Source organism: Lathamus discolor, chromosome 5 (genome assembly GCF_037157495.1).
Source record: "Lathamus discolor isolate bLatDis1 chromosome 5, bLatDis1.hap1, whole genome shotgun sequence".
NCBI classification, from domain to species: domain Eukaryota; kingdom Metazoa; phylum Chordata; class Aves; order Psittaciformes; family Psittacidae; genus Lathamus; species Lathamus discolor.
In genome coordinates, this window is record NC_088888.1 from 2,461,929 (window position 1) to 2,478,156 (window position 16,228).

The following is a 16,228-nucleotide window of genomic DNA, read 5'->3' on the forward strand; positions in this document are numbered from 1 at the left end:
AAGCTGCTCCAGTGGAAGGTGTCCCTGCCCGTGGCAGGGGTTTGGAACTGGATGAACTTTAAGGTCCTTTCCAACCCAACCCATTCTATGATTCTATGACCACGACACCTTGTCCTCCCCCATGCTAGGCAGGCTTTCAGACTCCGGAAGAGGCCACATCCAAGCTGCCCGTTAGGAACCGGGGATGCTCATAACCGGCAGCTGGAAGCGGTGTCTCCATCTCCAGCCCCTCCGAGGCTCAGCCTCGCCCAGCCGCTGAAGCATCCATAAGTGCACCGCGCCCGCCCCTCCGCAGCCGCTGCTCTTCACGGCGGGCCCAGCCGGAGCTCCCCGCGGCGGGGCGGGCCCGGCCGGGCCCTCGGCACCGCCCGGGCGGGGCGGAGCGTTCCGGGGCGCCGCTTCCGCCTCGGTCAGGGCCCGGCGTTGCTGCGGCGGCAGCGGGGGGGTTTCAGGATGCTGAGCCCGCGGGAGCGCGGCGGGGACCTCGCCCGCTTCTACACGGTGACGGAGCCGCGGCGGCATCCCCGCGGGCACACCGTCTACAAGGTCACGGCGCGGGTGAGTCAGCGCCCGGCCCTGGCCTCGGCCTCCTCTGTGCCGGCTGCGGCTCTGCCCCTCTCCCCCAGGTCCCCGGGCCCGGCCGGCCTCCGATGCGGTCTGTAAAGCCGCTGCTGTGTGCGGAATAGATCCGCACACAGCCATGGGCATCCTGCCGTGCCCTGCGCTGATCGGGCCGGTCGCGGTGTGGAACCCCCGTCACTGAGTACGGGTGGGAGGGGAGGAAGGAGGGCTCGGGCACGGCGGGTCCCCTGAGCTGAACCTCGGTCGCCTCCTGCGAACTTGTGGTATCACATAACGTGATAGCCCCAGAGGCGCTTCGCAGTGTCAGTTTCTTTCCTGTTTGTTGCAGGTTGTGACTGAATAGCTTACAAACATCAACTCGTATTTGTCTGTTTCCCTGGTTTGATTGTAGATTTGGCAGTGCTGGGGTAGCGGTTGGGCTTGATGCTCTTACAGGTCTTTTCCAACCTGGTTGATTCTGTGATTCTCCTCCCAGTCTCTCATTTAGCTGAATTGTGCTGTCTTCCCACCCGCTCCACAGTACAGTCAGCTATGGGAAAAAACAAGGGAGCAGGGTATGTAGGTAAAGCATGCCTGCACTGAAGCACAAAGCCCAGCTGGATAATATTTAGATAGCCCCTTTCTGAAGGGCTGCATGTGCCCAGCATTCAACCCCACTGGGGAGAAGAGGGTTTGAGTGCATAAGAGAGGCCTAGCAGGAGGAGAAAGCAAGCTGAAGCAGAGAGCTGGCTTGGTGCTGGTTTTAGTGAAAGCTCCTTCTGTTCCCTTTGGGAAATTTTTTGCTTCCTTTTCTTCTTCGCTTTTCTATTTAAGCCAAAAAGGGAGGGGAGTAAGTGTGGAAATAGGTGCAGGAGTTCAAGTCACAGGTATGGTGGGATATGTTCAGAGCATCAGAAAGTGTCATGGAGGGACAGAGTTTATTTAAGTGACCTGTGATCTTGTAGCTGTTGCAGCTGTAGACAGTCTGCCTATGAACACTGTGTTTTTTTATGTACCTTCCCTAAATTCAAAGAATACAATGTTCTGTATGTATGTATATATTGTAGCTCTTGGGTTGTTCAGCTATGATCACTTTGTGTGACTTGTGAAATTAAGATACTGTTTTATTTTTTTTAATCAAACATATATGTACAAATCCACCCACCATAAATGTGGGATGTGTTTAAAATGTTCTTTTTAGTCCAATAAACTGTGGTATTTGTTAAAGGAAAAAGAGGAAAAGAGGTGTTTTTTCTCTGATGTTCTAATCTAAAAAGCCGTTCCTGAGATAGAGAACAGTGCCATCATCTCTTTCTGCACTAGTCGTGATGGGCTGTGCGAGTGTGTTCTAAAAAGTTGTGTCAGTGCAATGGAGAGTAATAGAAATGAGCTAAGGCTTTGCTTATTTTACTCTGGTGACTTTGTTCTTACTGGCTAAAGCCAGTTAAAAGGCTCTGTGATGCTTTTGTTTATGCAGAATTGTTCAAGAGCAAGTTGTGGCTGCCTAAGTGAGCAGTGTTGCTCTTTCTCTCTGCCCCACAAGTAGTAGATGCTCTGGTGCTTTTCCAAGCGAGGTAGTGCAGAACCAGGCAATGTGCTGACTGTGCGTGATTTAGTGTAGAGCGTGGAGCTGACCAGTCTGTGAGCTGTCCAAATTAAACTGAGCTAACTAGACATCATTAGTCCTTCAGAGGGTTTTGATATCTAAATCCTCTAAAAGGAGAAAATATTTGACTTCTTTGCAGCAAAGGATGCTTTGGATTTACAAATGTGGTAAATGCCCCATCCCAAGGCCAGAGTGGATGGGGCTTGGGAAACATGGTTTAGTATGAGACATCACTGCCCACAGCAGGGGATTGGAACTGGATGGTCCTTTCCAACCCAAACCATTCCATGAGTCTATAGTTCTAAATAATTCTATAAATAACCTTTGTTTCAGTAAGGCTCTATCTGATAATCTGTTATGGAGTACTTGATACTTGAAATGAGGAGTTAGATGCTGAACAAAATGATTTAAAATAAAAAATCTGTTACCCTCCCTTTTTCTTTCCTCTTATTCCTCCCTCCTGTTCCTGCAGTGATCTGGCTCCATGGTTGGTATCACAGCACTACAGCTGTGTTTGCTGATCTGATGCTCAGCAGCTTTGAGGGACTGCCAGGAAAAAAGTGAGGTGGATCTTCCCGTTGTGTTGAGTACCCTTCTGGCTGAGATTTAGCATACTCAGTATGTGCAAGTGGAGATTTTGGGTTCATTTCAGTGGTCTATGAATCCTTCGTGAAACAAAGATCAAGGAACTTTCTGCTGCAATATAATGTATTGCAACAGGAAGATAATATATTAATATTATATAATATAATCATGGATGTGAAAGCACTTCTTCATTATCTCCTAAACATCTGACTGAAAGGCACAACTGCTCATGCAGTCTCTTCTGAGTGCTAAGGTGGTCTATCCTTACTACAGCCTTTTTCTTAAAGGCTTTGTCTGTGTAGCAGAGAATATATATTTTATTTTCTTGTAAACTGTGGAATAATAGTAAATGCAGACAAGATTAGATTAATATTGTCTCTTATTATTGTATCTTTGGAAATGCATATAACCTGAAGTGGGTTACAGTGTGAGGAGTGTCCTTAATGGTATCTGAAAATATAGGCCACAAATAAAAGTTCAGTTAACTTTGAAGATTAGATAATTAAAATTCTAATGAGTTATGTTGGATATCTGCTGGTCAGACAAAGAATAGGATAGTCTGAAATACTTTGTTTGCAAGCGAGGATGGATCCTTGTAGGATCTATTTTCAGATCCTAACACAGTAATTATGCATTGCTTAGCTCATCGCTGGGTATCCTAATGATATTTTTAAGGATAGATTAAAGTTGCTTGCATTACAGATTTGTAAGAGTTGACTGCATTGGTCCTTGTGGGAGGGTTAAAAACATGCACTGAAAATGCGAGGTGGGGGGATTGGATAACCTTTGCCAAGTCTCTAGGTTGGATTAAAGGGGCAGACCTCTTCTCAGGTTGACCTTCAGAAAAAGATATGAAGAACAAAGTAGGACAACACATAAATTATTACGTGCTGACTTAAATTTGGCATGGCTGGTAGATATAGAAGGCGATGTAACATTAGAACAAGTATGAAACAGGGTCTGTGGGGTTTATTCCAGATTCTTACGAACTGGCTGGGTAATTACTCATCTCTCTGGGTCTCCTTCTGCCCATCTGGTAACTTACCTAGCTGCCAAAACTGTTGCAAGGCTTTAACTAAAGGTGAACTGCAAAGCAAAGCAGTTGGTGTGTGCCCTTTGGTATTCTGTGATGTGTAGCCATGCCTGTGATACCTTCTTCCCCCAGCTCTGCAGGCTCCTTACATCAAGTACACCAGCTATTAGAAAAGAAGGTTAGTAATATTTCACCAGTTGTAGATATCAACTGCCTGGTAATGAAGGAAGGAGCAAGGGCTGCCAAGGTTAAAATTAGGTAAAGTTGCCAAATGTTAGGTTACTGCAGAGTGAGGAGAAGTTGAGGAAGGTTTTACTAATGTAGACTACGCTGGAAGAAGAGGACTTTGATGTACAAGGTGAGAGAAAGACTTGTGAAGAAGAATGTTTAAGGTCTTTTGAGAGCTTGCTAGAGGAGGTAGCACTTTTCCTTTCTGCCTTGTCTCCTCCAGAATATGTGGAAGATGAGTGGCTGGGCTGTGTAGTAAACTGATGTTATGAAATCTGGGAGGCATTGGCGAGGCTTCCTGAAAAATGAAAGGGAGGAAGAGAGCTAATTTGTGGGGACTAAATATGAGGGGTTCGTTGCTGTCACTTAGCAAGAGGGAAGTGTAGATTCAGTGTCTTCCATCTTAGAGCAGCAGCTCTAAGCATGGTGTTTGCGGTTTGGTGGGATGGTGTTGTAGTCTCTGGGGTGCAGGTAGTGTGGATTCCTCGCGCTTGCCTACTTGCATCACTTATTCACAGCAGTGATTATTCTGGGGTGTGTCACTGTGGAGACTCTCAGTTGCATTGAGAATGCCCTGTCTTGCTTTAGCTAACAAGAAGCTAATTACTTTGTTAAACAGCTTTGGCTGTTATAATGAAGGATATACTGACTTGCACAAAATAATAGCAGTTATGAATTAAAGATGTCTTGATCTGATTTGTTTGTTTGTGTGGATATGCTCTTAGTGCTGTTTATAAACCCAATGCAGAACTTGGATTACAAAGGTTTTTGTAATCAATATTTATTTAAAGAAAAAAAATCGTGACAAAAGACAAGCTTCTTTATGATGTGGAGCCAAGCCTTGTTTTCACTGCAATTTTCCTTTAGACAAAGTCATTTATAATTGATTAGGCAAAGAGTGTTTAAGGAGAAACAAATACATAAGGATCGAGCCAGACATGTGTGCGCATTGATGGCTGTAAATAAAGTGGAAATGCTGCCTTAGTAAATGCAAAGCCTCACATTCACAGTGAGGTTGTGTGCAGCTTTTATTAAGCCAAGTAGCTTCAATTAGCTCCGCTTATTGGGAGTAATGTGGCCCTAACATGAATTAAATAGGAAGAGACTGGGAAGGTGAGGGGGGATGTGCTCTTTGTTTTGAGATGCCTTCTGTGCCATTTTGCCTATAATGGATGTCTATTTCTAATCAGAGGGATTGACTCTGCTGCTAAAATACCTCACTGTGTTGTATTTGGATATTAGACTTCTTTCAAACTAAATGAAAACACTTCTGGGTGCAGAGGAACATGCAAGTGTTTGCCCCTTTCAAGATTTTTCTCTTCAGCAGCAAATCACTCTATGTTCCTCTAACTTCCAAACTGGAAATCCAAGTGCTTACATGGGTTTTTGTTTTGCTTTTCAGATTGTTTCAAGAAAAAATCCAGAGGATGTCCAGGAGGTAACAATTTAAACTTGTGCAAATATCTTTGTGTGAATCTCACTATGACTTTTGAAGCATCTGTGATATAATTTAGCAATTTCCGTGTGTTTTGTCATTGTAATTCTTTTATGTTACCATTTGTCTTTAACTTTCAGTTGAAAACAGTAGCTAGCGTGACATGTTGCAATTCATTCCTCAGTGATGAATCCTGACTTGAAACAAAGTCTTAGGGAGTAGTGTGTCTTTTGATGGCAAAACTGCTTTGATAACTTTTCAAGCTCTTTTCTTAGGGATGGAATTGGCAAATTGATGGTTACTTAACTCCTACTGGTAAAATTAGAGATCAGTCCACAATCCAAGTCTTAGGTCTCAGCTGTAGGTACTCTTTTCTGCTTTAACCAATACTTCACTGAAAAGCCTACACCATTACTGTGTATTAGGGAAAATGGAGGAACGTAGAGTAGTTGTGAGAGATTAGCCTGCAAGTCATAGATTATGCCTGTATCTCTGAGGCTCCTTTAGCAAAGCATAGAACTGGAAAATACTAAAACTTTAAAACTGCTTACTCTTTGCCCCTTCTGAAAAGGCTCTGAATGAGAGTCTGCTGTATTGTGCCTTTTTAATACCTCAAAAGACTGGCAGGAATCATTATTATTGAGACAAAAAAATACATCACATGTATGTGGTTTGTGGGGTTTTGTTTTTTAGATTACACCCCTTTTTTTTCCACCCCCCTTGATTTCTTCTGGACTAATGGACGCTGGTATTGTTGTATGATGTACTTGCAAAATCTTCCTTCAAAAGCACAACCTTATGGCTTTTCAGACATTGTGTAACATATGCATCTGTTCAATTTCTGGTGCAGTCTCTTACTACAGTTGAGGAGAACCTGGATAGTTGATGAAAGAAGAGCCCATAAATGAATTCATTGCATCTCTGTGTGGTCAAGCATGAGTTACTGATTAGTGGCTTGGCAGAGGTGAGAATTGGCTAATACACCTAACACCTTTTTGTTGCATCCTTCTTTGAAATCCTGGGAATCAGACAAACATAAGCATTCATGCTTTTTGTATTTATTTATCTTTTTTAATCTCTAGGAGATTAAAATTAATCTCTAGGAGATTAAAATAGCCTATCAAAATCAGAGAGAATAATGGATCTGGGTTTAGAACTGCATTACTGTAGTCTAGCTTGATGTTCACCTCTTCCAGGAAGACTTCTGAATTGAACTTCCCATGAGCACATTCTGTCATTACCTTAATCTTCATTTGTGGGAAAACCACTTTATAGCAAGCTGTTGATGAGCCATTCAGCAGAAAAATATATTGTAAGTGTCTTTGAACTACAGTATTGCATGAATATATGTTAAGTAGGTTTGAAACAATAGTAAAACACTATCTTTTAGTCATTGCTTTGGTTATAGCTTTGATTGGTGGCTGCAGATTAGCCATGTAGACTTCCACATACTCTAGACAATAAGGAGGCGTGAATGTGCTATGAACCCTAGTGATGATTGCCCTTTTCCACCCTTCATTGTACCAAATTAAGTTTTTTGCATGTGTTAGCATGTTAGGTGTGCTGTGATTCTGTTATAAGCGAGCATCTGAAAGTACCTAGGTATTAAAAGGAATATCCTAGATAGTAGTTGCTGTAACACTGAACTGTAGTCAGCAAACCACACGTTGGGAGCTTTTCTGTTTTATATTGGTTGTTTATGTTAAATAAAGATTGTGGGCAGCCTTTGAAAGAAAAAGAATATGCTCCTAACTTGTTCCCGTGAAAATAAATGTCCCTCAGCTTTCCAGAATTCTCACTTAGAAATTCTATAGACAAAATTTTGTGCACGCAACCACCCTGTTGCTTTATGATCTGTCCCATGCAACCCCCTTCCCGCACCCATATATGTAGCGATAGGACAAGGGGTGATGGGTTCAAATTAAAGCAGGGCAAGTTCAGGTTAGATCTAAGGCAGAAGCTCTTCCCTGTGAGGGTGCTGAGGCGCTGGCACAGGGTGCCCAGAGAGGCTGTGGCTGCCCCATCCCTGGCAGTGTTCAAGGCCAGGTTGGACAGAGCCTTTGGTGACATGCTCTAGTGGAAGGTGTCCCTGCCTGTGCAGGGGGTTGGAACTGGATGATCTTAAGGTCCTTTCCAACCCAAACGATTCTATGATTCTGTGATTCTATATAGCACCACTTACCTGTGCCTCCCTACTCAGAATTCTCTTTCAGTACCACTTCTGTGATGTTAATAGATACATTATGTATATACAACTCCACATAAGGCTATGTTTTGTGAGTTCAGCTCTACTTGCCTGTTTTCTCTCACCTCCTTTAACTGCCCTTTGGGATACAAGCCTTTAATACAACATCTCTCCCACTGCAGCCAATTACAATTTGAAGTAATTCCAGCTGTTGTTGCTGGGACAGGGAGGAAGGTAACCTTGTGAGGGCTTTCTTCTTGGAAGAAGAAAAGAAGTTCAAGTTGAATGGAAGAGTTTATACAGAAAAGCTAGTGGATTTCAATTTCCTTGCTTCTGGGGACTGATGGTGGCAACATGGTGTGTGAGGCAGTTGTAGCTAGGGTAGTCTTGCAGGTTTTTTCTCCTATTCATGGAGGGGAAAGGGTTGTTCGTTGTGGAACAGATGAATCACATGAGTTAACAGAGATCTACTGGCTCCAGCCATGACAAGCGCCTTATTGCATTACAAGTCTAACATATGTTTTGTGATATACTTGCTGTGCTTTGTTGGGCCTCAAAGTACAGTGTGTCCTTCCTCCAAATCTGATTTCTAATAAGTTATGTTAGAGTGGGAGCTTTGGTGAGCCACATGCATGCAAAGGCATGATTTCTGTGAGCTTGTGGAAGGTTTTAGGATGAGCTTGACTGTTTTTGCTATATAAGCTACTTGCAAAGTTATTTTTCCTCTTGGCTATTGGGAGATCACTTGCAGCAGTAAAAATTGCAATTTATTTAAGTGGAACAGAATCTCGTGCTTTTATTTTTCTGCCAGCTTTTCATGTTGTCTCCAAGTACTGACAATATAATAGCTTAATGTTTCAGTACTTCCCCATCATAAGCAATTTTCTTTCCTATATGCATGCTGAAGAAGTGCTAATCATCCACTTCCAAGATACCGGATTAGATGGAAGTGCAGCATTGAAAAAATAATTTGCCTTCTTGAGAGGTTATGATTTGTCTTCCCTTGTCTGTTGAACTCCACTAAGTACTAGTGGTCATGGAGTCCTGGAAATGTGTGCACAGTAGGTGAAGTTGAATCAGGGCTGCTATTATATCATATATGATAGCACTCAGTTTTATCATAGCTGAGTTTATAAGGTGGAGAGAGTGTTGCCACATTGGAGCTTTGCATATCTACTGTTAATAGTCCTGTTACCATATATCTGTCTTGTTCTGTAAGTAGAACTTGTATCTGCTGATTCTTAGAAGGCCTGAGACCTTAGTGTTAAAACTAACAAAAAACCTCCAAAACTCCAACAGAACAACAACAAAAAGACCCCTCTAAAATTAAACCTTTTACTTGGTTCTAGGTCTGGTTTGCTTGAAAGAAGTAGCTTTTCAGTTACAATCACTCATGAAGCAACCTGTTAAATCGATCAGAAGTATTTGGAATCTTTATGGTTAATTGTAAGCTAATTGTGCCATTTGACTGATGGAACACTGGAATCAACTCCTGAATGCACTGCAGTCTCTGTCTCTTTTTCTTTTGTTCCCTGTTCTACTTCAGTCACTTCACATTAGTTTTGAGGTTTATTGTGGTGGCTTTGTGACTCTGACCAAAACTGAGGCCAAGATATAAAATGTCTGTGTTAATTTTTTTTGTCCTGATAGCAAACCTGTTAGCAATTGATGGAGTGCAAATTTTGTTGCTCAGTTCTTTCCCTAGCCTGATTTTCCTGTTGGGTTCTCCTCCTTCCTTGAATGGAAAGAATAAAAAGAATGGGATGGAGGAATGACAAGGTAGAAATTGGCTGGGAGATGACTACTTCTTTCTGGAAGGGATGGATGAGAAAAAGCTGGGGTGATGACCCAGTGCTGTCTTTCCATTCCTGAAGTTGGAGATTTTGCCTGGATTACAAAAGGAACATATTCAATTTTTGGATCAGGGTTATTACTAATAATGTGGGCTTGCATTTACGCCTGATCAGCATTTTACAGAAGCAAGTTGCAAGCAGGTTTGTTGTCCTAGGTGCTTAATGCTCTGTCCTTAAGAATCCCCGTCTTGTATTGATTTCTCTTGCCTCATTTTCTCTTCTGCTGTTGTGTCACTTTGCCTTACCTGCAGCTGTGTCAAGCACAGCATGTTATGGGGCGTTGGGTAGTGCAGTGCTACCATTTGCCATTTTCTCCTCTCTTACTAGTTCCCTGTGTAGGTGTGGATCTCAGTGTGATGGAAACAGTGCTGCCTTTGCTCGTTTTGTTTCCTTCAGCATTTACTTGTGATTTATTTTTTTTTCTCTGTAATGAAGTCTTGGTAGCCAAAATGGGGTTGGGGACAGATAATGAACATTTTTGTTGCGGTTGTTAAGAGTTGGCGCTTCAGATTGCATATTTTTGTTCGACATATTTGCTGAAGGTAGTAGTCTGATTTGCTAAAAATCCAATACATATACATTTGTATTATATACATTAGATATATATTGCATACAAACCCAATGCATTTGTTGTGTGAGGCAATGTGAACAATGAACCTCGCTAATACTTCCCTCCCCTTTCTCCACTTCAGATAGTCGTTTGGAAGAGATACAGTGACTTTAAGAAACTTCACAAAGATCTCTGGCAAATTCACAAAAACCTGTGCAGACATACAGAACTCTTCCCACCTTTTGCCAAAGCGATACTATTTGGTAAGCATAATTTCTTGCTGATGTGTTGAAATAATTTGATAACTCGGTATCTATAAATAAGTCTTGTTTTGCGGCTGCCTAGAGCTCTTTTCTGTGTGCTTTTACTAATCTACTTTTAGGTTTGTTATATCGTTATACTGCAGGTCTATCATAGTTTGATACTTCACCTGTTTAAGCAAGGGTAGTTGAGTCCTTGCTTCCGTGTTAGAGGTATTAGCTCAAATATGTACTGATGTGGATGTTCCGTATCTTTACAACATACATTCCCTGTTTTCAGGCGTGTGAGGTCTATATTAGCTTTATGAACAGCACCTGAATAAAGACCAAAGACGTTCATGTATGAGCTGTCTGCTTTTTACTGATGAGTTATAGTGAAGTAGCAAGTGATGGCTACAGAAAGTGGTGGGGTTTATTTTGGATATTTCAGTGTAGTTATCAACTTTATCTAGCTAGGCCTTTGGGATTAGTTTTCCATGTAGCAGTTAGCTATTTTGCCAAAGCAAGCTATAAGAGAATCGTGGCTCTGCATGAGAAATGCATGACAAAAAAGCTTTTTGGTGTGCATCACCATGTGCTTTTGAGCCTTTTTCCCCAAACGTTTTAATGTTGAGTATTTTCAGGTGTCCAGCAAAGTGTTTGGTATTTCTTTGCATGCATCTACTGCGCATTCTTGGTTGGGTTTGGTTTTCTGTGAGCTTTTTAGTTTCTAAAGTGCTTTTGGTGTTACTAAGGCATTTTTGTTGTATTTGTTTTTTGTTCCTAAGGCAGGGCTGTGGCATTCTTTGTGTCCAGGATTTCTTTGGTTTTTTGTTTTTTTTTTGCTGTGCATATACCACGCAGTTTTTTGTGGATTTTAAGTGTCCATCATGTTTGAGTTCATTTGCCATGCATCTACCACTTATGAGTGTTTCGACGGCATTGCTAACAGCCCCAAATGTGTTTGCTGCTTTTTAACGTGCATCTACCATGTGCTCTTTTGTGGTGTGTTTTTTGGCAGGCTTTTCGGTTTCCACCACTTCTTTGGGGGTTACTAGGATATTTCCATGCTGCTTCCAAGTTGCTTGAATATATTTTGAGAGCTTTTTTAAGCATCCAGCCTGTGTTGTTGTTTTTTTTTTGTGTGTGTGTTGTTGTCTTTTCATGTACCTTTGATGTGTTTGAGCATCCAGCATGTTTGGATGTATTGGCAAGCATCCTCTTCATGCTCTTTCCTCTGTTAAGGCTTCTGGTGTGAAGTCAGGGCTTGTTTTGTGTGTGGTTTTTTGGTTGTTGAGGCACTGCTGTGGCAATTATTTTTCAGTGTCCAGCATTTCTGAGGTGTAGCTTTTCTTCGGGCATATATTGCATGATGTTCAGCCTTTGTTTAAGCATTTTTCAGCGTTCTTTAACGTGTCCAGCATATTTGGCATTTGTTTTGGGCATGCATGTACTGCATGCTTTGCGAGTGTTTCTGAGGCATTTCTAAGGTGTTGCTAACTGTGCAGAATGGTGCCGCTTTTTAGCGTTCTTTTTTTAAGTGTTCAACATATGTTTTGCATTTCTTTGCATCTTCTGCATTCAATTATTGTGTGTTTTAACAGGTTTTTAAGCATCCAACATGTTTGTTGGGTTTTTCTGGCATGAATCTACCATGCTCCTTTTCATGGGGTTTTTGGTGGGCATTTTGGTTTGTGAGGTGTTCTTTGGGTTACAAAGACATTTCCATGGAGTTTACAAGTTGGTTTTGTGTCTTTTCTTTTTAAAGCATCCATCCCGCGTTACGTTTTTTATATGGCCTTTGCATGGTGTTTAGTGGCCAGCATGTTTGGCGTTTTCTGGCATCTATTTACCATGTGCTCTTTCTTTTTGGTGTGGATTTGGGGCACTTGTAGGTGTGGCTTTGGTCCCTAGGGAATGACTATGATATTTCATAGATCTTGGCCTCAGAATGGTTTGGGTTGGAAAGTAACTGAAGATCATCCAGTTCCAACCCCCTGCCGTGGGCAGGAATGCCTTACATTAGAACATGTCCCCCAAAGCTCTGTCCAACTTGGCCTTGAAGAAGACCAGGATTTCTTTGTTGTGTATAGGTTTTTTTGGGAGGGGAGGATTGCGTGTATACACTGCATGATTTTCAGTGGGTTTTTAAGTTATTCAGCACTTTTTTGTGTGTCCAGTATATTTGGGGCTTTTTTTTGCATGCATCTCCTGCATGCCATTATTGGGCATTGGAACAGGTTTTTAAGCTTCCAACACTTATGGCATTTTTTCTTGGTGTGAGTCTACCATGTGCCCTTCATTGATGGAGTTTTTGGAGGGATTTTTAGTTCCAAGGTGTTTATGGGCAGGCTTCAGTGTTTAAGGTGTTTTGGGGTTAAGGCCTCTGTGGTGTTTACAGGTTGTTTTCCTGGGTTAGTTTTCTGGTTTGTTGAAGCATTCAGACTGTGTTTATAGCTTTTGTATGCACCTTGTGTGGTATTTAGTGTCCAGCCAAGGATTTTGCACCCTTTCTTGGTATGGTTTTCCTTTCTTCTTTGTTTCTCAGGCATTGCTCTGGTGGTGTTTTCCATTGCTACATTATTCGTAATATGTTTTGGTGGGTTTTTAAACACACAGCACACTTAGGGCATTTCGTTTTGTGTGCATTTATGATATGCTGTTAAGAGCTTTTAGCATCCAGCATGGGTTTGGCTTTTTATTCTATCTTGCTACCACCTGCTTTTTTGTGTTTCTTCCATATAGTCCTAGCATTTTTAGTGTCCAGCGTATTTGGTGGGGTTTTGGCATGCATACAGTGCATGGCTTTGTGTGTATGTGCATGTTTCCCATGCACTGTGCCTGTCTTCTGTATTTGTCAGACATGTTTTTCCCATGTGTTGTCTGCGTTTTAGCATCCAGCCATTGCTTGCTGTGTTTTGGCATGCATCTAGCTAGCACTGGTTTGTGAAGGGGGTGCGTGTGTGGCAGTTTCAGCAGTGTTGGATATGTATCTAGAGCATTTTCCCTATATCCTGCCCATGGCAGGGGGTTAGAACTGGATGATAGCAAGGTCCTTTCCAGCCCAAACCATTCTATGATTCTGTGTTTTTTCTCTGTCTCACATTACCATATTTAGCATTTTTTGACATGCATCTGTTGCATGCTTTTACATGTCTTTGTCATGATTTTAGTATGTTTTAGAGTCTAGTATGCTGTTGGCATGCATCTCCTACATGCACATTTTCCCATGCGAAGTATGTAAAAAGACTTTTTAGCATTTTGTTATGTTTTTAGCATAAGCTTTTGTGCCATTTGTGCACCCTGGTATTTTTGTGTTTTTTTTCCCCGCATTTTTAGGTTGTTTGTCTTTTGTTGTTGTTGTGTTTGGTTTATGTCTATTTATTTGTTTATTCAGGTTGTCCAAAGAAGTGGTAAATGCTCCATCCCTGGCAGCATTCAGGGCCAGGCTGGACAGAGCATTGGGTGACATGGTCTAGTGTGAGGCATCCCTGCCCATGCCAGGGGGGTGGACCTGGATGATCTTAAAGTCCTTCCCAACCCAAAGCAGTCTGTGATTCTATGAATATTATACGCTTTTTTTAGTGTATTATGCTTTTTGTATTAATTTTTTGTTTCCTTTGTGTACATGTGTGTTTGCTATTGCTTTGGGATAATTAAGCCTATTGGATTGGGAGCTGCCAAAATTGAGGATGTTTAGTCAGCCTCTTTTCCACCAGTATAATAATGCTACCTGGGGTTATGGTACTGCAGCGGTATTTGCTGACCTTCCTTTGCTTTGGGTGCCAGAGAAACTGAAACTCCTCTGGAGGTAAAACCTCAGCCTGGAAAGCACAAATTTTTCCTTTGAAGTTTCAGGATCAAATATTGCTACAGGCTTGGAATTTTTGGTACTTTTTGGTTTTGATGGCTGCAGCATCTCACAGTGCATGTCACTGAGATGTCTTAAAGAATAAACTAACATAAAGAACTTTCAACAAGTTGAAGTTAGTTTATAACCCAAGTCCAGTTTCCTCAAGGAAGCTGGGAACAGCCCTTTTCTGTGTGGAGCAGCAAAAGGAGAGGCAAGGGAGCTGAACTCTGATGCAGGCTTCCTGGCACTCTGCCCAGAGCTGGGTAAAATTCCTAGTTTAAATTGTCTTTCCCATCAGCTAAATTGTATCCAACTTTTATGTAATTTCATTTTTAGTTATTTATGAATTTGGAAGTGGGGTAAATTTCGGTGCTATGTCAGAAGTTGTGCGTTAATGGTTAGAGAATGTAGTATTAGTTTCATCCTGAGATGCTTTTATAGCTGATCTACAGTTAGAGTGCTCACCGGAGAAATTATTTACAAAGCTAATATTTGCAAAGCATAATTGAATTTCAGGTAGAAGACGTGGTAGCTATTCATAGAGGAGCAAAGAGAGGGGTAAAAAGAATCAGGATGGAAAGAGAGTATGGGCTTCTAATATCTGAAATAATTTTAAATTGCCAGAAATGCAAATTAACTGGTTTTACACTAGCCTTGTAAGCAAGGGAAGAATTGAGTGAAACCCCTTCTGAAAGGCATCCTTCTTCTATTGTATTGGTGAACAAAAGTGACTGCTATGCACATTGCAAAAGAAGGAAGTGTACAGGAATATTCAAGGTAGTTCTTTACAAGAAAGGTCTTTAAAACTAAACCAAACCAAACCCCACTACATGTGAGTGAAGCTGAGCCACAGAAGAATACAGGATAAGAGGAGGTAATGTAAAAACAAATTTGGATTGCTCCATAGCTGAAAGGAGCAGAAATATCTGGTTCTGCTCTTTTGATTTAAGAATTATTTCTGTTTAAAGCATGACATTTTATTGCATATTCTCCAGTCTCACTTCCACATATAATAACTGCTGCATGGTTTATTTTCATTTAAAGCATTTACCTTCAGATTCTTTAATTTTTATTTTATTTGAGTATCTTTTGTGCTAGAAGGGCTTTTATTTTTAAGTTTTATTAAGATGTGTGCTCTAAATAACCTACATATGTTGCTCTGTAGAGAGTACACATTACACAGTGAGCATTGGTGGTTCTGATAGTGAAACTCGCTTGTATTAAAAGTATTAAACCTGAGCAGAATCTCAAGTTGAGCATTCAGAGTGTTAGGAGATGGTGTGGAGAACTGGGATTTATTTGGAAACAACTGGGTCATGCTGTGCTTCTACATTTCATGTCAACAAAGACTTGCCACATCTGCAGAACTCAACCGCGTCTCATGTTTGATACCACAGCTTTTGATAATTATAATGTGCAAGTGCATGTATTTTTATGCTGTTACAATAGAGCTGCTCGCATCAAAGCATGGAACTTGTTAGGGGTGGGGAAAAGAAATACTCTCACTCTTTTTTGGTTCACTTGAACCTTTCCCACCCGTCTTAGAGAGGAAACATAATGAATGCAAGCATGGGCATATACAATGTCCTAATAGATCCAGCTGCTAAAACCTGAATTGTTATGCAGCAATTAAACAGGGGAAATTCAGGTTAGATCTAAGACAGAAGTTCTTCCCTGTGAGGGTGGTGAGGTGCTGGCACAGGGTGCCCAAAGAAGTGGTAAGTGCAGTGTTGAAGGCCCGGTTGCACGGAGTCTTGGGCAACATGGTCTAGTGTGAGGTGTCCCTGCCCATGGCAGGGGGTTGGAATTGTGTGAGCTTAAGGTCCTTTCCACCCCAAACCATTCTATGATTATGATACCTATTTCTGGGGAGTGATTACTCTCCCACCCTAATATGCATCAACATAATTTCTTCAGTATTTTCAAACTACTTTAGTTTTTGTTGGACATTTTAAGCATTCCTGTGTGTTTGCTATACACAGCACTTTACCAGACTGCTGGTAAACCTGCACTCAGCATGTCTTGTGTCTAACAACTGCAGAAATGTACTCTAGTATGAAAATTACTCTCCTCACCCCCTGGCAAAAAGAAACCAAAACC

General features: G+C 41.6%; 1 protein-coding gene across 3 annotated transcripts in view; it reads left to right on the forward strand.

Moving 5' to 3' along the window:
* Window positions 1-359: 359 nt before the first annotated feature.
* The window catches only part of RPS6KC1 (ribosomal protein S6 kinase C1), a 90,630-nt gene continuing 74,761 nt past the window's right edge, over window positions 360-16,228 (forward strand). The window contains exons 1-3 of one of the 3 annotated variants that reach the window (XM_065679402.1): window positions 360-558; window positions 5,416-5,451; window positions 10,179-10,299. In XM_065679402.1, the coding sequence (XP_065535474.1) occupies window positions 454-558; window positions 5,416-5,451; window positions 10,179-10,299 (262 nt within the window). In that variant the 5' untranslated portion in view covers window positions 360-453. Of the gene's footprint in view, window positions 559-5,415; window positions 5,452-6,298; window positions 6,413-10,178; window positions 10,300-16,228 lie in introns of those variants that run through there. The other 2 variants (XM_065679400.1, XM_065679401.1) reach the window with 2 other exon arrangements.